Here is a 20,671-nt window from a genome sequence, read left to right as displayed (position 1 = left end):
GAAACACGTGCGCACTCTGATGTAAACAATCCCCACATGTAGAAGCCCTGTGTGCAGGCGGCGCAGTGCGCACTAATGTAAACAATCCTCACATGGAGAAGAAGCATGGCGGAAGGAGGAACGCTGTCGACGATTTATCCATAGACAGTAAAATAAAGGATTTATCCCCCTTCTAAAAGCAGGGCTGCCAACTTCAGCATGAGACTCACGCAATTTAACGTACACTTTTCACACGCTCTCGCGCCACACATTCATTTTCTCACGCAGAGAAAAATCACGGAGCAAAGAGGACACGGAGACCGACAGACTAGACAGAGCAGGTTACTTTTGATATGAAAAAAATTCTCAGCTCTCATGTTCTGTCCATTTTATTGCGAAATTCAGACAATAAATACCGTTTTGGCGCTTGTAAATGTGACGTGACCGATCGCTGTAGTGCCTCAGTTCAAGTAAACCGATCATCTGTTACTTTTTATTTAAAGATACAGTACAACTTACCGAAAGGTATATATGCCTCATACATAATATCGATCAATCAGTGTTTTTCAACCACGGAAAGAGGTCAATAAAACTGCAGGTGAACAATTATGTCACAGAACGTTACATTTACCTCAGGAAAGCCATTTAATGACCAACACCTTAGTGTACTAGAAAAAATAGCTATAGAGAGGAGTATTTTGCAAAAATATATGCACTATATTACATTTGTATTATATTTTTACTTGTGTCATAATTGTTATTATAATGAAAACCAAATTATATTATTTAATTTAATTTGTTAATTTTTAACCTTTAATAATACCAGCTGATAGGGCTCTCTGTATGTTTACAACATTATGTGAGATATATTTTTTCTTGAGAAAAATTAACATGTAGGCTATCTACTGTAGCCTACCTAATATTTATCCAAAGAGTCAATATTGAATCAAGATTGAAATCAAATCCCAAGAATTGAATTGAAATCGTGAAAATTGTGTAAAATTCTGTTTAGTTACCAAATGTTTTGACAATCACAATTACACCTATTGTGATGCAAGTTTTTTTTTTTCTACATCCCCTCCCAATCCATTCGTTTCTCTTGAGCAATTAAAATATCGTGATAATACCGTATACCGTGATAAAAGCTCAATCAATTAATCGCAGCATGAAAATTTGATACCGGCACATCCCTACTGAAGAGTATCCCACCAATTCTAAACTCTGAGCATAATGTAGTGCACATGACTCCTGTGTACAGGACCAAACTTAAAAAAAGTAAACCAGAAAAGATTGTGGTCGAATGAAAGTGTAGAACAACTGAAAGCCTGTTTTGACTGGACAAATTGGGACATTTTTTAAAAAGACTCACTTGATGAAAGAACTACAGTGTTAAATGATTATATTAACTTCTGCGTGGAGCTGGTCATGCCTACAAAAGAGATTAAAGTTTATCCAAATAACAAACCATTTGTGACTAAAGGTATTAAAGAAATTGAGGAAAGTAAGCATTTAAGAATAAGGATATTAGGGCACTTAAACAAACAGAACGAGAGTTAAAAATTCAATTAAAGGAAACAAAAGAAGTTCATAAGAGGCGTTTGGAGAAAGCTTTTAAAACTAATAATACTAAAAAGGTTTGGACATCATGAAAACAATGACTGGATTGTCGTCTTCAAACAAATCTATTGTTATTGATGATGAACTGGTTTGGGAATGAATTGAACACATTTTTTTTTAACAGATTTGAATTAATAGGTAAACATGACTATCGCAATGAAACAATAGATATGGTTCCATCATTATTGGACAGAGTTGTTATTGAGGTTGAGGAAGTTAAGAAAACTTTTCAGTCTATTAATACAAAAAAGTTGATGGTCCAGATCTAAGTAGTGCAGGTCTTGGTGAACCAGTATTTCAAGCTTCATTTGACATACATACTGTTCCTGTGATATGGAAGACCGCATACATAAAACCATTACCTAAATGTCATGTCCAAGAGAATATAAAGATTTAGACCAATAGCCCTTACCTCTCTGATTGGGATTGTTACTTCAGCATTTAGTTCAGATAGTTAAAGATAAACTAGATCCTTGGCAGTTCGCCTATAAGAAAGGCTGTAGAACTGAAGATGCAGTTGTTAGTGCAGATCATCTCTAGACATTTGGATAAAACAACTGTAAGAACCTTATTTCTGAATTTCTCTTCTCATTCAGTACAATACAGGTTGACAGATTGGTGTCAAAACTTGTGCAGTTGGATGTAAATCTCTATCTGATCCATTGGTACATCTCGTTTCTCACTGATAGAGTTCAGAGAGTCTTCAGCCCTATTCGGACGGGACTAGTGTAACATGGAGAGATGAGGTAAAGTAATAATTACCAGAGCTTCTCTGTGATTTTAGTCCCGTCTGAATGTGCATCTCAGAGATCATTACGGACAATCTCAGTAAAGATTACGACGACTTTTACCTTCAGTTAAAAGGTCCCTTTTTTGTAAAAAGGTTTTACCATTTTACAGTAAAAACGAATCCCGTGCGAATAGACCCGCTGTAAATATGTACGTAAATATTCCTTCATTTCCTGTTTAAAAGTAGTTTTCCGTGGTTTTAGCGTTAAGTCGCGTTCTAGACGCTGGGACGAGTCTGTGGCAAAACTCAAGTGTTTTACACACACCATTCAGATCAGAGAGAAGATCGACAGCACTTGTTAGAGGCTTGAAACATCTTTTAGCGTTAGGTAAGTGCCTATTACCAACACAATCCAATCTGAAGTTATTTAATACATCGACCGGACATAACAGTTTTATATATGTAAATATAGGTTATATGTGTTTGCGCACGTGATATCAGGAAGCAGCGTAACACACACATGACGACAGGAGTGACGGCGGTGTGTAAATCGAGTTACTCTCCCACTTCTGTTAGTTTTACTGAGATCTCTTATCCCGTGCGAATTGGCCATTAACCCTCTGGGGTCGGCAAACGCGCCGGCGCGTTTTGCTGGATTTTCTTCACATAGTAGCACAAAAAATTACTCCGTCGTTTATGGTCATACAGAAAAAAGAAATATGAAAAAAGAATCTGTGATATGTCTACTTTTGTATGTGTCCACTTACAATCAAATCAAAACATTGTGCTTTTGTAAAATAAAGAAAATAAACAGGGTGTGCGTTCTGCCTCTCCGTCGCGGTGAACTTTTCTTGAGCACGTCTATAAACTGAAACAAAACTCAGCGAATACTTGTCACACATTTATGAGCCATATATCTTTATAAACATTTAAGTGTGTACTTTTAAATGATCGGATTCAAAATGAAAACAAATATTCTCTGTTTAAGTAATCTGTATAAAACCAACAAGATGTCCAGTTTCTCAAACCCTTGCTCATTAGTTTTAATGTGACCACGCCCACGCGCGCAAAAGAGATTGACATGCAAATCTCCACGTTAATATCACAGACGTCCTGTGGTTAAACTACATTACTCCACCTCTCCATGTTAAACTAGTCCCGTCCGAATAGGGCTAAAGTGAATAAAACTGTGTCGTCTGCAATCACAACAAATGACGGAGGACCACAAGGTTGCGTCAGTATTACTTTTCACCTTATACATCAACGACTGATGATAAATCAGTATATCTTAAAGTATTCTGATGACACTGTTTTAATATCTGTGTTGAATGACTTGGACAGTCCTGGCTTCATCAATACAGTGGTGTGTGAATAATGCTCTTGTCATTAATACGAGTAAAACCGAGGAGATTATACGTGGGTCTTCGTCTGATACTCATATAATGCCTGTTTTTATTCATAATGAAAAAATCAGACTGGTTAAAACAGAGAAATATTAAGGAGTGATGATAGATGATATGTTATCCTGGAAATATCATATTGATACTCTCTGTAAAAGAACAAAGCAGAGAATTGACTTTCTTCGTCGTATTGGGTCATTTGGAGTAAGAAAACATATTCTTCTGTTGTTCTTTCGCTCTGTGATAATCAGGAGACTGCAATATTGCAACTCTATTTGGCACAAGAGTTTGTGTTATGCTAAAAAACAAAGTTGTTTAATCAATTAAAAATCTGTTTCTCAAGAGGTCAGCCTCTTGATGATTCGGCTTATTATAACAATTTGCTAAGGCTGGCTAATAATATGGTTTCTAACCCTATTCATATCCTGCATAATGAGTTTGAATTACACCATCAAAGCGGAGGAACAAGATCCACCAAAGTGAGTCTGAAACGCTCTTGTGTGCATCAGGCTAACGCTAGTTCATCAGAAATCAAGAGTGTTGTGAAGGTGTTGTAGTTGTGTAAGTGTAGTGTTGAATGTATAATGTGGGAGGTTTAATGTATGTTGGTTGTTGTAAACATAGACACTGTTATACAAGAAACATTTCAGACTTGTCTGACAATAAAGTATAAAGTATTAAGTATAAATAAAGGTGACTTGACTATGACATCTTTTCCGCCATAAAATGTTTTCCGGCATTTTGAATTTTCCGACAAACATAATTTTTCTAACTCCTCCTAGGCTGTTGCTTCGATTTTTACGAAAATTGAATCAGATCATCTCAGGATCATGCCGAATAACATGTATGGAATTCAAGGTGATTTGTCAAATCGTTTCCAAATAACGCGCAAACGAATTCGGCGAAGAGCACACCAAAATTGACGTTGGGCTATATCTCCGTAACGCTTTAGCGAATTCTGACCAAACTTGGTGTGTGTTTTGACAACCATAACCTGAGAGAACCTGCACAGTTTCGGCACAGCGCCACCTAGTGGTCTGGAGATATGAAAATTTGCTGTTTTTGCTTATAATTTCTGTACGGTTTGGCCAAAAATCACAAAACTGGTCTGACTCTGACCACACCATATCAGTTTCGAAACAGCGCCACCTATTGCTCTAAAATGATAAACTATTAAATCATATTACTAGTGACTGTATTTGTGATTTTTCAGCTATTTTGCCTGAAATAATCTTAATATGTCTTTAATTGCTCAGTGTTGCAGTTGGTCTGAAGCTCCCAGCCATGTTGGCGTCACTTTATCGTGACTTCTTATCATGACTTCGTGGTCAGGAGATATGAAAATGTGCTCTTTTTGCTTATAACTTCTGTACGGTTTGGCCATAAATCACAAAACTGGTCTCTTTAGATTCGAACAATACCCAATTTTCCCATATCGTCCATTTAAATTTTTATCGTTAAATGCTGTATTTTACAAACACATTGGCGTATCGTTACGAAACTCGGTATGTGTTTTTGGGAACATGCACTGAAGGTACTCAAAAAGTTTTAGGGGTAGTGCCATCCTGTGGTCAAAAGTTATAATGAACTTTCCAAAAATGCTTATAACTTTTGATTAAATTAGACTATTGTAATGAAACTGGTCTTAATGGGTTCCTTTGGTCATGCCGAGAACACAGATACCAATTTTCCAATAGTCGGACAAAATTTCTGTCTGCCATTTTGATTTTCTTCAAAAACATACTTTTTGAACTCCTCCTACACCGTTGGTCCGATTTTCACCAAAATAGCGAATTCTGACCAAATTTGGTGTTTGTTATAGACAGAAAAACATAATTTTTCGAACTCCTCCTAGGCGGTTGCTTCAATTTTACGAAAATTTAACCAGATCATCTCTAGATCATGCCGACAAACATGCATGGAATTCAAGTTGATTTGTCAAAACGTTCTCAAATAACGCGCAAACGAATTCGACGAAGAGCACACCGCCAGTTATAAAAGGAAACTCACAGCTGTAAACCGTGACTGAAAGCGCAGGTACAGGGACTTCGCCTCAGTAATACGGCTCTGCTTTTCCTTCACTGTATGTTCTTGAGTTCATGAAATACTGTCAGAGACACACTTCCAAGGCTGTCTGTCTGAGCGGCGACTCCATTGTCTCCTGACAGTGCCGAGAGAATAGAAGATGAGCTTGTTCTCCTCTGCCACTGTTTCTTTCCTTTCAGCGCTCACTAAATCTCCTGTCCTCTCACTCGTGTAAGCGGACAAAAGCCTGAATATATCATCAGATAACAGTTACTGCATGAGTTTGGAGGAAGACAATAGAGTCTATCTGTCATCAGTGGAGCGCTGGGCGCTAAAACAGGCCTGAGTCACGGAGAGGCGACACACACATCACACACACATCACACGCTAACAGCTTGAGGACTGAATCAGACACTGACGTGCACATATATCAGCAGGTAATTACACACACACTCTCTCTCTCTCTCTCTCTCTCACACACACACACACACACACACACACACACACACACACACACACACACACACTCTCTCTCGCTCACACACACACACACACTCTCTCTCTCTCACACACACACACTCACTCACTCACTCACTCACTCACTCATTCACTCTCTCTCTCTCTTTCTCTCTCTCTCTCTCTCTCTCTCTCTCTTCTCTCATACACACACACACACATACACATACACACACACATACTTGCGCCTCAGTCATCATGCTCCAAGAGTGATTGATCAGATCTGGCATGTAAAAGGTGCTCTTCTGTTTTTCCTGTTTATGCAAGCATTATTGTGCATTTGGGCACAGAGGAAGGTGTGTGTGAGTGTTTTAAGTGTGTGTGTGTGTATGTGTGTGTGTATGCATCTTTAGCAGCTCCTATGTTGATTTACAATGAGTTTGCAAGCGCTGCCACTCACTGAAATATTCATTTATTTGTCCATTATTTTCCATTTGCTCTGCAGAACTCCTGGCCTCGGCGCCGGCTCGTTCAGATGCACTCAGTGCGATCCGCCACAGTAAATCTCACCTCGCCGCTCATAAGTGACTTGGCTAAAAACGTGGCATTAATCGTTTCCATGCACCTGTTCGTTTCTGTTCACCCGTAATCACAGCCTTGAGCATTTCGTTCTCTCGGACCTCGTTGTGGTTTCGCAACCGTCTGTCGTTCAGGTCCAGGTCTGAGCTCCAGGGATTCACAGGGAAAGAGTGGAATATCTGCATTAGAATGTATTTATGTAATATTATAAAGCACTTTTGTTAATATTTCATCGATTAGTTGCAAAACTCACGCTTGAGTGGTGTTTGACAGTCACAAAAACCCTATAAATGACACATCTGAATCCCTTTTTGCAGTTTAACATCAGGCACAGTGAAAGAGAGGATTATCCATACATTATAAATTCATGAGCATTTTTATTTTTTAGAGCTCTGTGTTTATTGTTATGAAGCACTTTGGTCAATTTAGGTTGTTTAGACCTTCTGAGACCGATAAAGGTGAAGCGTGTAAACAGATTTGTTAATGTTTCATCGATTACTTGTAAGTGACTTGACTAAAAATGTGACAATAATTGTTTCCATGCTGTTCGTTTCTGTTCTCCCATAATCACAGCCTTGAACATTTCGTTCTCTCGGACCTCGTCTGTCGTTCAGGGACGCATTTAAACTGCAGGATTTATAGTGAAAGAGCAAAATATCTGAATATCCATATTATGTTTTAGAGCTCTATGTTTATTGTCATAAAGCACTTTGGACAATTTATGTTTTTTTAATGGTGCTGTATAAATACATTTAACATTGGCATTGAGATTCAGTGACACATCAACTCTTCACTGCAAAACATGCTTTTCTTACTTAGTATTTTTGTATTGTTTCCAGTCCAAATATCAAAAAATTCTTAAATCAAGATGCATTTACTAGATGAGATAAGATATTATGTCTTGTTTTCTAGGGAAATAAATCAAAATGAAGTGAGTTGTTGCTTAAAAAGAGCAAAATGATCTGCCAATGGGGTCAGAGAAATAATGTTAATTCAAACAGAAACAAGATTATTTTTCTTATCCCATTGGCAGTGAATGTTGCTTGTTTTAAGCAACGACTCACTTAATTTTGATACATTTCCCCAGAAAACAAGACATCATATTTTAAGGCATTTTACTACTTCAGTAAATGCATCTTGATTTAACAATTTGTAGATATTTGGACTGGAAACAAGACAAGAATTCTAAGTAAGAAAAGCATTTTGGCAGTGTATGATGCGCACATGTTCAGACTGTTAAAGGTGAAGTGTGTAAACAGATTTGTTAATGTTTCATCGATTAGTCGCTTGAGTCGGTGATGCAACCAAAACTAATCATGTTTGACAGTCAAAGAGCCACAAAACCCTATAAAAACCCCTTTTCTACACGCTCACCTGTTTATGCAGGAATTAAAAGCGCCTGGTTCCTCTTTGGGCCGCGTGTCCCGTCAGGATTATTAGGATGAATGAGAGCGAACGCCAGATGATTTGAAGGGGAAGTCTGGTTCGCACGCCGCTGCGAAATGAATCAGATTTATGCTCTATAGCAAGCCGGCGTTTAACGATGATAGAGTTTGGACACTTCATTTCTGTCATTGTGAAATTGGCTCACGCGCGGCTAATGATGGTAATATATGTTGTGGCTGGAATCCCTCTCCATCACGGTTTAAACGCTCCTGTTGTTTGGCATATTGCATTATGAGCGGACGGAAAGAAGCGTAATGGATGCATTCGTTCATTTCCAGGCCGGGAAAGGCGCTGACGATGTGAATGTCTGTCGTTCTGTTGCAGGGGATTGTGACTTCGAGAAACCCTTCTCTTCGTGTGGATACACTCAAGGACGAGACGATGACCTCGACTGGGAACAGGTCGACACCAGTGAGAAGCCTTCGCTGGATCCGTGGATGCCACCCGGTGAGACACACACACACACACACACACACACATGCGACACTGATGGATTTTTGCTTTCATTATTGGTCTTTCTGGCCGGTCATTCATTGGGATTGTTTTTGAAGGAAATGTGAGTGGTGCTTGCCTTGGCGAAACTCACCACTATGTGGTTGTTACACTTTAAAAAACACTGGGTTAAAAACAACCCAATCTGTGTTGTTTTCAACCCAAGGGCTGGGTAAATATAGGACAGAACACATGTTGGGTTAATTTTAGCCAGCAAGTTGGGTTGTTTATTTAACCCAGCATAATGGGTTGATTTATTTTTACTATAGAACTAGCTTTTTATTATTATTTTACTTCATACATTATATCATTATATCATACTTTTTTGCTTTTATTGGTCTTTCTGGCCAGTCATTCATTGGGATTGTTGGACATTTTTTGAATGTGAGTGTGCTTGCCTTGGCGAAACTCGCCACTATGTTATGAAGGTTTTTCGCCTTTGTCGCCATTGGGTTTTGTCTTGCTTAATTGGGGACATTTAATTTAATATTCCACAATATTATTGATCTCCATGCTTTGACAGCATTATATGAGAACTGAACTGAGCTGGACGATGACATCACCAGAGTGGCTGTATATATAAATTAACTAAATTAATAACGTTTTTACAACAAAAATGAACCATCACTGAACTTACTTAAGCTGGACTGTGACGCTATTTTCTTCTGGAAACAAACTTTGTTGCATTATTTTTTAATGGTGCTTGCATTGGCAAACCTCGCCACTGTGTGGTTGTTACACTAAAAAACACTGGGTTAAAAACAACCCAAGGGCTGGGGAAATATTAAATACAATATTGGCAGATATTTGATCTTTTTTTAAACACAAACTCAATTCATTTCTATACATTTTCCATACTTAATATCTTCAGTCATTTTGCTTCTCCAGTAAATGTATCTTGATTTCTTGATATCTGGAAAACAAGACAGAAATAGGCCTTAAAAAGGTTTCAATTTGGAGCAGAAAGTCTTAAAATCATAGTCATGGCATTAAATGGTGCATACGCTGCAAACAATTGATATTTTACTGTCTTGTTTTCCAGCACAAATATCTAAACATTCTTAATCAAGATGCTTTTAGTGCAGAAGCAAAATGACTGAAGATATTAAGTAAAAAATGAATCAGAGTTTGTGCTTAAAACAAGAACAAATATCTGCCAATGGAGTCAAACAAATAATCCTGTTTTCCTTTTTAATTAAGTTTATTTTTCTGACTCCATTGGCAGATATTTGTTTCAAAGTAAATTTTTTATACATATAATGATTGACTTATATGACATTTGATTGCTTGACTTCATTCTCAGTGCTTCATGTGATGCTGCATTCATTCACCCATTGAATTAAAGCTTGTAATCTGGTTCTGGTTGGTTTGAGATCTTTATTGAGGGTTGTTTGAAAGACCAGAGAAGATGAATGATGTGAAGCAAAGCCAGCGAGATGGTGGACGATCACTTTATTAGAGAGTAAAGAATCAACGTTCATTCCTCGGAGGAAACGTTCCTCCACTAACCGGCCCGGATATCGCTCACGTTACGGTAAAAGGCTGTAAATGTGACCAGCGCTCGATATCAGCTGGATGACTCCATTGTGCCAGTAATGGAGGAAAGACAAAAGCTCTGGGAATGAATTTTTATATCAAAACACGCAAATCTATTTTAATTAAAGCATTTTTTCCTCTCGCAGTGGCATATTGGAAGTCATTAGAATGCTTTTCCCGTATCTCTCTCTCTCTTTAATGTTGCATTGATCGCATATGATTTGATTTGAGATGAGGACTCTGAGCTGGCGTGGGACTGACAGCAGTGTGTGTGTGTGTGTGTGTCTGTGTGTGGGACTCTGGGACTGACAGCACCTCAGGAATCAGACTAATGGAGACGCTACTTCCCTTTCGAAAGGGAACTCGCTCTTCGTCAAAACGCATTGGGGAACGCCTCAGGCGTGACAGGTGTCTGACACTGCTATCGAATCACTGCAATCCTATTGACCTGAGACAACGCCTATGATGTCATTATTGTGTGACCCGGAAGAATAAAAGGGGCGCCTTGCAAACATGACATTCATCTTTTCGTCTTCAGGGACTGTTCTGTTTGTAAATGCTGAAGTATAAAGGAAGTATGTACATGACATTCATCTTTTCGTCTTCTATTTGTAAACGCTGAAGGATTACAGTAAGAGACATTTTAAAATGAAACGCACAATGAAGGCTGATTGTATTCAGAAGTGTGCTAACCCGTGCCCAAGATATTTGACGGCGAGTGACACACATGAACTGTGCGTTTTCTGTCTGGGTGAAGAGGTTCTCGAGAGAGCTGCCTGTGCAAACTGTGAGCGTTTTTCTTTGAGAACGCTCCGCTCTCGTCTGGCCCTCTTCTCGAGTGAGGAGGGCTCAGCGTCTGGACTCGTGGCTCAGGTCTCTTCTCGAGTGAGGAGGGCTCAGCGTCTGGACTCGTGGTTCAGGTCTCTTCTCGAGTGAGGAGGGCTCAGCGTCTGGACTCGTGGTTCAGGTCTCTTCTCGAGTGAGGAGGGCTCAGCGTCTGGACTCGTGGTTCAGGTCTCTTCTCGAGTGAGGAGGGCTCAGCATCTGGACTCATGGTTCAGGTCTCTTCTCGAGTGAGGAGGGCTCAGCATCTGGACTCGTGGCTCAGGTCTCTTCTCGAGTGAGGGCTCAGCATCTGGACTCGTGGCTCAGGTCTCTTCTTGAGTGAGGAGGGCTCAGCATCTGGACTCGTGGCTCAGGTCTCTTCTCGAGTGAGGGCTCAGCATCTGGACTCGTGGTTCAGGTCTCTTCTCGAGTGAGGAGGGCTCAGCGTCTGGACTCGTGGCTCAGGTCTCTTCTCGAGTGAGGAGGGCTCAGCGTCTGGACTCGTGGCTCAGGTCTCTTCTCGAGTGAGGAGGGCTCAGCGTCTTGACTCGTGGTTCAGGTCTCTTCTCGAGTGAGGAGGGCTCAGCGTCTGGACTCGTGGTTCAGGTCTCTTCTCGAGTGAGGAGGGCTCAGCGTCTGGACTCGTGGTTCAGGTCTCTTCTCGAGTGAGGAGGGCTCAGCATCTGGACTCGTGGCTCAGGTCTCTTCTTGAGTGAGGAGGGCTCAGCATCTGGACTCGTGGTTCAGGTCTCTTCTCGAGTGAGGGCTCAGCATCTGGACTCGTGGTTCAGGTCTCTTCTCGAGTGAGGAGGGCTCAGCGTCTGGACTCGTGGCTCAGGTCTCTTCTCGAGTGAGGAGGGCTCAGCGTCTGGACTCGTGGCTCAGGTCTCTTCTCGAGTGAGGAGGGCTCAGCGTCTTGACTCGTGGTTCAGGTCTCTTCTCGAGTGAGGAGGGCTCAGCGTCTGGACTCGTGGTTCAGGTCTCTTCTCGAGTGAGGAGGGCTCAGCGTCTGGACTCGTGGTTCAGGTCTCTTCTCGAGTGAGGAGGGCTCAGCGTCTGGACTCGTGGCTCAGGTCTCTTCTCGAGTGAGGAGGGCTCAGCATCTGGACTCGTGGCTCAGGTCTCTTCTCGAGTGAGGAGGGCTCAGCGTCTGGACTCGTGGCTCAGGTCTCTTCTCGAGTGAGGAGGGCTCAGCATCTGGACTCGTGGCTCAGGTCTCTTCTCGAGTGAGGGCTCAGCATCTAGACTCGTGGCTCAGGTCTCCTCTCGAGTGAGGAGGGCTCAGCGTCTGGACTCGTGGCTCAGGTCTCTTCTCGAGTGAGGGCTCAGCATCTGGACTCGTGGATCAGGTCTCCTCTCGAGTGAGGAGGGCTCAGCGTCTGGACTCGTGGCTCAGGTCTCTTCTCGAGTGAGGAGGGCTCAGCGTCTGGACTCGTGGTTCAGGTCTCTTCTCGAGTGAGGAGGGCTCAGCGTCTGGACTCGTGGTTCAGGTCTCTTCTCGAGTGAGGAGGGCTCAGCGTCTGGACTCGTGGCTCAGGTCTCTTCTCGAGTGCGGAGGGCTCAGCATCTGGACTCGTGGTTCAGGTCTCTTCTCGAGTGAGGAGGGCTCAGCGTCTGGACTCGTGGCTCAGGTCTCTTCTTGAGTGAGGGCTCAGCATCTGGACTCGTGGTTCAGGTCTCTTCTCGAGTGAGGAGGGCTCAGCGTCTGGACTCGTGGTTCAGGTCTCTTCTCAAGTGAGGGCTCAGCGTCTGGACTCGTGGCTCAGGTCTCTTCTCGAGTGAGGAAGGCTCAGCGTCTGGACTCGTGGCTCAGGTCTCTTCTCGAGTGCGGAGGGCTCAGCATCTGGACTCGTGGTTCAGGTCTCTTCTCGAGTGAGGAGGGCTCAGCGTCTGGACTCGTGGCTCAGGTCTCTTCTTGAGTGAGGGCTCAGCATCTGGACTCGTGGTTCAGGTCTCTTCTCGAGTGAGGAGGGCTCAGCGTCTGGACTCGTGGTTCAGGTCTCTTCTCAAGTGAGGGCTCAGCGTCTGGACTCGTGGCTCAGGTCTCTTCTCGAGTGAGGAAGGCTCAGCGTCTGGACTCGTGGCTCAGGTCTCTTCTCGAGTGAGGGCTCAGCATCTGGACTCGTGGTTCAGGTCTCTTCTCGAGTGAGGAGGGCTCAGCATCTGGACTCGTGGCTCAGGTCTCTTCTCGAGTGAGGGCTCAGCATCTGGACTTGTGGTTCAGGTCTCTTCTCGAGTGAGGAGGGCTCAGCGTCTGGACTCGTGGTTCAGGTCTCTTCTCGAGTGAGGAGGGCTCAGCGTCTGGACTCGTGGTTCAGGTCTCTTCTCGAGTGAGGGCTCAGCATCTGGACTCGTGGTTCAGGTCTCTTCTCGAGTGAGGAGGGCTCAGCGTCTGGACTCGTAGTTCAGGTCTCTTCTCGAGTGAGGGCTCAGCGTCTGGACTCGTGGCTCAGGTCTCTTCTCGAGTGAGGGCTCAGCGTCTGGACTCGTGGTTCAGGTCTCTTCTCGAGTGAGGGCTCAGCATCTGGACTCGTGGCTCAGGTCTCTTCTCGAGTGAAGAGGGCTCAGCGTCTGGACTCGTGGTTCAGGTCTCTTCTCGAGTGAGGGCTCAGCATCTGGACTCGTGGCTCAGGTCTCTTCTCGAGTGAAGAGGGCTCAGCGTCTGGACTCGTGGTTCAGGTCTCTTCTCGAGTGAGGAGGGCTCAGCGTCTGGACTCGTGGGTCAGGTCTCGCTCGTGCTGAGGCGGAGCGGCGACTCGCATCATGGGGTTCCCAGAAGGTCCTTGACGATCGCCTTCAGAGGGGTGGAAACTTCTCAGACGATTTGGCGGCTGACGACGGTGAGCTGCAGGGGGATGAGGAAGACTATTCTCCTACTGTTCCTGCAGCGAGTGCTCTTCAGGACGAGCAGGAGATGGATGATGAGGGTGATAATCAGGGAGATCCTGAACCCTCTCAGCTTCCCTGTCCTGTAAATGAGGAATCCCCAAATGTGATGAATGTGATCGAACACAGACTGAATGGGACAGTGGCTAACACTGATGCTAACTGGCGCTCAAGGTCGAGCAGACAGCGGCACTCAGCTCAGAGCGCTGCCGAGCCCAGGACTCTGATAGTGGGGGACTCCATAATCAGAAACATTAGCAGCAGGGATACAACTACGTGCTGCCTTCCACAAGCAACAACTTCTGATATAAACAGGGAACTTCAGAACATTCTGATGAAACATAAGACTGCAAATCGACTCATCATTCATGTGGGGAAGAATGATATTCATAAAGAGCAGTCAGAACTCCTTAAGAAGGATTTCAATGAACTTTTTGAAACACTTAAAAGACTGAAAGTGCAAACATTCATCAGTGGACCACTCCCAGCAAGAGGAACAAACCGGTTTTCACGGTTGCTTGGGCTTAATACGTGGCTGCAAAAAACCTGCAATATAAAAGGAGTAAACTTCATTGACAATTTCAATCTTTTCTGGAGTCAGAGACAACTTTTTCATCGGGATGGCCATCACCCAAACAAACTTGGTTCAAGAGTGTTAAAGGACAATATCTACTTCTCCCTCAATCATCCTTCTGCAGTGTGTGCCAATCCACTCAATCTGAACGGCACACACACATCTGGACACAGTATGAATGACGACGGGACTTCACTTCAGCAGCAAAATGGACATGATAACACCACTCCGCCACAACAACCTCTGCTCACGGACACAATATCAGCTGAGCCCTGTCCACACAGCTCACCACAGACAGACATATCAGAACTGCTCCAAGATTCACCACCCAAGGACGACTTCCTGGAAAACAGCCAGGGAATCCAGGACAGCATATTACAACCTCCGATAACACCAGAGCAACAGCCCCTCTCACCAGACACTTTCTCCCTCTCCCCAGCAACTCCACTCCTGTGCTTCTCACAGAAAATGGAAGAACTGGTGTATGCTGGAACCAGACTATCCCACTCTTTTGCTGCAAGCCCCCAAATACCAACCAAAAAAAGACAGGCACCATTACCACCAAAGCCTGCGGGCCCAGCTCGCCCTCCCCCTCCTCCTGTGAGAGCTCTTCGGCCTCTGCCACAACGCCAGGGCCCACACCCTCCTCCATCTGCTCGAGGTGAACCGAAAACAACTGATACCAGCTCTCAGTGATATGTGTCGGGTCCCCGTTTTGATAACAGTAACTTTCTCAAATGTTTACAGAACAAACGGGAACCCAGTGTGCCTGTATCTTCCTCTATTGCTGTTCTATTACAAGATAGAAAATCTAAGGCCTTCAATAGCCGTGCAGCAAACCTAACTAATCTGGTGCCTCTTACACGTCAAACTAATATTGCTGTGGGGAAAAGTAAGTCTGTTAAGTTAGCAATCCTTAACATTCGCTCACTTAAAAATAAATCACTTCTAGTCAACGACTTAATAACCACAAACAATCTGGATTTTATGCTTCTAAATGAGACCTGGCTAGAAGACAGCTGCAGTGCAACAATCCTCAATGAAGCAGCCCCCCCGAACTTTACTTTTATGAGTGTCTGCAGAGCTGTTAAGAGAGGTGGGGGTCTAGCTGCTCTTTTTAAAGATATCTATCAGTGTAAGCAAAAATCATTTGGGAATTACTTGTCTTTCGAATATCTGGGTATTGTGTTAAAAGGTGCTCCACGCATTTTACTTATCATTATTTACAGGCCTCCAAAATACTCTCCAGCCTTTGCTGAGGACTTTACAGAAATGTTATCAACAATTACATCAGAGTTTGACTGTTTTGCCATTGCTGGAGATTTAAACATCCACATAGATAATGCAGAAACCAATATGGCAAAAGAAATCAATACTGTTTTAAAAACTTTTGATCTGACTCAGCATGTTCATGGACCCACACACAATCGTGGACACACTCTAGATTTACTTATCAGTAAGGGTCTAAACATTTCATCGATTGTTATTAAGGATGTAGCACTGTCTGATCATTTCTGTATTTTCTTTGATATATTGATCTCTCCTGCCACTGAAGCTAGATCTGTGTCTGTCAAGAAGAGATGCTTAAATGAGAACACTAGTGTACTATTTATGAAGGCTATATCCTTAACACCAAGCATATCTGCAGACTCTGTTGATTTTCTCCTTGATTCCTTTAACTCAAAAGTTAAAAGTGTAATTGATGATATTGCTCCTGTTAAAGTCAGGAAGAAGAGTGGCAGACAAAAAGCACCTTGGAGAAACTCAACAGCAGTGCAAAATATGAAAAGACAATGCAGAAAAGTAGAGCGCATGTGGCGGAAGACAAAACTTGTAGTCCATTATAACATCTACAAAGACAGCATCCATGCTTTTAATATGGAACTAGGCAAAGCTAGACAGACTTTCTTCTCAAATATTATAAACAGTAATTTAAACAACACACGCACTCTTTTTGCTACTGTAGAGAGACTGACAAACCCCCCAAGCCAGATTCCCAGTGAAATGCTCTCGGACAACAAGTGCAGTGAGTTTGCTTCTTTCTTCTCTGAGAAAATCAATAATATCAGAAAGGTGATCAGCACATCCTTGAGTTGCCCTGGGGTTAGACAGACCATCAAACCACCTGAGAAAGTAGTTACTATGTCTGACTTCAAAGAAATTGATGGCAAAATTTTGGAAGAAACCGTACAGCACCTTAAAACATCAACCTGTGCTCTTGACACACTTCCCACATCATTTTTCAAAAGTGTGTTAAATAGTTTAGAAGCAGATCTTCTAGAAGTGGTAAATGCCTCACTTCTCTCTGGGAGTTTTCCAAACTCCCTGAAAACTGCAGTTGTCAAGCCCCTCCTGAAAAAGAACAATATGGATAAGACCATATTAAGCAACTATAGGCCGATCTCAAATCTTCCTTTCATAGGCAAGATCATTGAAAAAGTTGTCTTCAATCAGCTGAACAAATTCTTATGCTCGAATGGATACTTTGACAATTTTCAATCTGGTTTCCGACCGCACCACAGCACAGAGACAGCGCTCATAAAGATAATAAACGATATTCGCTTAAATACTGATTCAGGCAAATTATCAGTGCTGGTATTACTCGACCTCAGTGCTGCATTTGACACTGTCGATCATAACATACTTCTTGACAGGCTGGAAAACTGGGTGGGGCTTTCTGGGAAAGTCCTAAAATGGTTCAGGTCATACTTAGATGGGAGAGGTTATTATGTGAGTATAGGAGATTATAAGTCTGAGTGGACATCCATGACATGCGGAGTCCCTCAAGGCTCAATTCTTGCGCCACTCCTGTTCAACCTGTATATGCTCCCAATGAGCCAAATAATGAGAAAGAACCAAATTGCTTACCACAGCTATGCAGACGACACACAGATCTACTTAGCCCTATCGCCTAACGATTACAGCCCCATTGGCTCCCTGTGCCAATGCATCGATGAAGTCAACAGTTGGATGTGTCAAAACTTTCTTCAGTTAAACAAAGACAAAACTGAAGTCATTGCATTTGGAAACAAAGATGAAGTTCTCAAGGTGAACGCATACCTTCACTCTAGGGGTCAAACAACTAAACATCAAGTCAGGAATCTTGGTGTGACACTAGAGTCAGACCTTAGTTTCAGTAGTCATGTCAAAGCAATAACTAAATCAGCATACTATCATCTGAAAAATATTGCAAGAATTAGATACTTTGTTTCCAGACAAGACTTAGAGAAACTTGTTCATGCTTTCATCACCAGCAGGGTGGATTATTGTAATGGACTCCTCACTGGCCTTCCCAAAAAGACCATAAGACAGTTGCAGCTCATACAGAACGCTGCTGCCAGGATTCTGAGCAGAACCAGAAAATATGAACATATCACACCAGTCCTCAGGTCTTTACACTGGCTCCCAGTGAAATTTAGGATTGATTTTAAAGTATTATTACTGGTATATAAATCATTTAATGGCCTAGGACCTCAATATATTGCAGATATGCTCACTGAATATAAACCCAACAGATCACTCAGATCACTAGGATCATATCAGCTAGAAATACCAAGGGTTCACTCTAAGCATGGCGAGGCCGCTTTTAGCTATTATGCCAGCCGCAGCTGGAACCAGCTTCCAGAAGAGATCAGACGTGCTCCTACAGTAGTCACTTTCAAATCCAGACTCAAAACACATCTGTTTAGCTATGCATTTAATGAATGAGCACTGTGCCAATGTTCGTCCGACTGTTTGTACTGTACTGTATTTTATTTTTTTATTTTATTTTTCTAAACTGTTTTAATTATTCTTATTTCTTTTTATTATTTTAATTTCTTCTATGTAAAGCACTTTGAATTGCCACTGTGTATGAAAAGTGCTATATAAATAAACTTGCCTTGCCTTGCCTTGCCTTGCCTGTGTATGCGGAGCTGCTGGATGTTATGGAGCGCGCCGCCGGCAGGATTGACGATCGGTTTCTCCCCGGCCATAGACCACCAGCTCAGGCGAGCCTTCCATTCCTTCCTGATCTTCACACGGAGATCGAGAGGGCATAGAAGAACCCATACTCTGTCCGGATCCACCGACATCAGGGGGCTAGTTTCGCTGATGTTGAGGGGATCGGAGAGCATGGGTATGTGTCGATGCCGCCTATTGACGAGATGTTTGTGAACTCGTGTGTGAGAGCTCCAACACTGCCGTCCGAACCGCTGAAGACTACAGCACGTTTGAGTGGCAGAGCATACACGGCAGCGGGTCAGGCCGGTGTTGCAGGCATACCAGGCCGATCTGCTGCGGGATCTCGACCAGAGGGCAGGGCTGTCTCCTGAGGCGGTCGCTGAGCTGTGCCGCACCACAGATCTTGCTCTCCGGGCCACCAAACACACTGCCGCCGCGATCGGTCGGCCGATGGTGACGATGGTGGCCATGGAGAGGCATCTGTGGTTAAACCTGGCTGACATCAGGGCGGAGAAGGCCTTTCTCCTCGACTCGCCGGTTTCGCCCTCTGAACTCTTTGGCACCTCCGTGGAGGCGGTGGTTGGGAAGTTCAGGGAGGCAAAGACGCACTCAGCTGCTTTCAGGACTTGTAGACCGCTGAGATCTGGGTCCACGCCCAGACAGGCGGGAGGGCCTAACTCTTCACAGTCCAAAGACCATAGACACGGCCAGAGAGCCAGTGTTGCCTCTCATGGAGGTCCATGGAGGAGCAGGTCGCAGAAGAGGCGTGACTCCCGCAAGAAGAGGGATCTGAGGGAGGTGATCCAGCACAAACGCACACAGAGTCGGTGATGGATCATCTCCCCGGAGGGTGTGTTACATCTCAGCCCTCTCCTCTCTTCCTGACTCCCCAGGCGTTCCTTACATCAGGCCTGGGGTGGGCCCATGATGAGACCGATGTTCTGATGGCCTGCCTCGGCTTGGTTAGTGAGAGCGCCTCTTTCAGGCATGTAAAGTGTGGACCCCATGTTCATAGAGTCTTCACTCCGCACGCCGCAGGTGAGCTGACTGGTCTTCTCTAAGAAACATTTTTTGTGTGCAACTGACACTAAAATGTATTTCTCTACAGACCTTTTGTTCCCTGTGTAGAGTTATGGGGTCACGTTATTGTACATTAAGGTAATGTAAGGTAAGGTAAGGTAAACTTGGATATTAGAGCCTGAAGTTCCCCTGTTAGTGTAGCTAGAACGATATAAAGAAGCTCCAATTATATGGGCGTCTTTTGTGAGTATGTTATGGCTTTCTTTTTTTTGCTGCTTGTTTTATTTCTGAGACACATCTGCATTAGCCCTTGGGCTATTAGCCACCTCGGGGTAGAGTAGTTCGTCTCCTCCCAAAAAGTGTAGACTGACGCTGGAGCTTCAGATAGATCTTATGTCCTTCACTATGACATTCACTATGTGAATGTAGACTTTTTAAGCATCCCTATATGACAGTCGTTCGGCCTTTTCTGAGAAAGGTAACATAGGCAAGTGCAGAGGCATGAGTAGTACTTCAATAAGGCCTCCGGCACAAAAGACTGGCCAATATATTGAATATTTCCTACATATATGCATTGATTTTTATGTTCTTTTTATTTGGCCATTGAGTTTTGTGAACATCATGTTATTTAGTCTAGTTTTATGATTAAATTCAACATAGAAACTCAATGTACTTTTTTAAATCCTGTTCTTAGACGCATGTTTATGTTGGAGCATATACATGAAAATTAATTAAATTTCATTATTCCATGAGTACATGTAGTGGAAAAAAACACAATAATTTCTTAATAATAATTATTATTATTAACTTACTTAAATATTTAGGTACACATTTGTATGCATTTGAATGCATATAAAACTTCCATCCTTTGGGATTACACAGTTTTAACATAAACAAACTAATAACTTTAATGTGATGTATACAATATTTGTCACTCATACATAAATGAAACATGGAATAGTTTATTATAAATTATTAGCATCTATTTTATTTTATTTAAATTACATTCAAAATGCATGTATTCAAATTGTTAATTCAATAATTAGAAGTTTTTAATGTTTTTGAAAGAAGTCTCTTCTGCTCACCAACGCTGCATTTATTTGATCAAAAATACAATAAAAACAGTGAAATATTATTCCAATGTAAATCATCTGTTTTCTATGT

At 42.8% G+C, this 20,671-nt stretch overlaps 1 protein-coding gene across 2 annotated transcripts in view; it reads left to right on the top strand.

Moving 5' to 3' along the window:
• Window positions 1–20,671, top strand: part of LOC311087636 (receptor-type tyrosine-protein phosphatase mu) — a 246,722-nt gene that overhangs the window by 64,579 nt on the left and 161,472 nt on the right. For both annotated transcript variants that reach the window (XM_084120986.1, XM_084120985.1), the window contains exon 2: window positions 8,557–8,679. In XM_084120986.1, the coding sequence (XP_083977112.1) occupies window positions 8,557–8,679 (123 nt within the window). The remainder of the gene's footprint in view (window positions 1–8,556; window positions 8,680–20,671) is intronic.

The sequence above is a fragment of the Abramis brama genome (genome assembly GCF_963993115.1).
Source record: "Abramis brama genome assembly, chromosome: 7".
NCBI lineage: Eukaryota > Metazoa > Chordata > Actinopteri > Cypriniformes > Leuciscidae > Abramis > Abramis brama.
The sequence above is the reverse complement of the archived record's forward strand: the minus strand, read 5'-3'. Positions and strand labels throughout refer to the sequence as shown.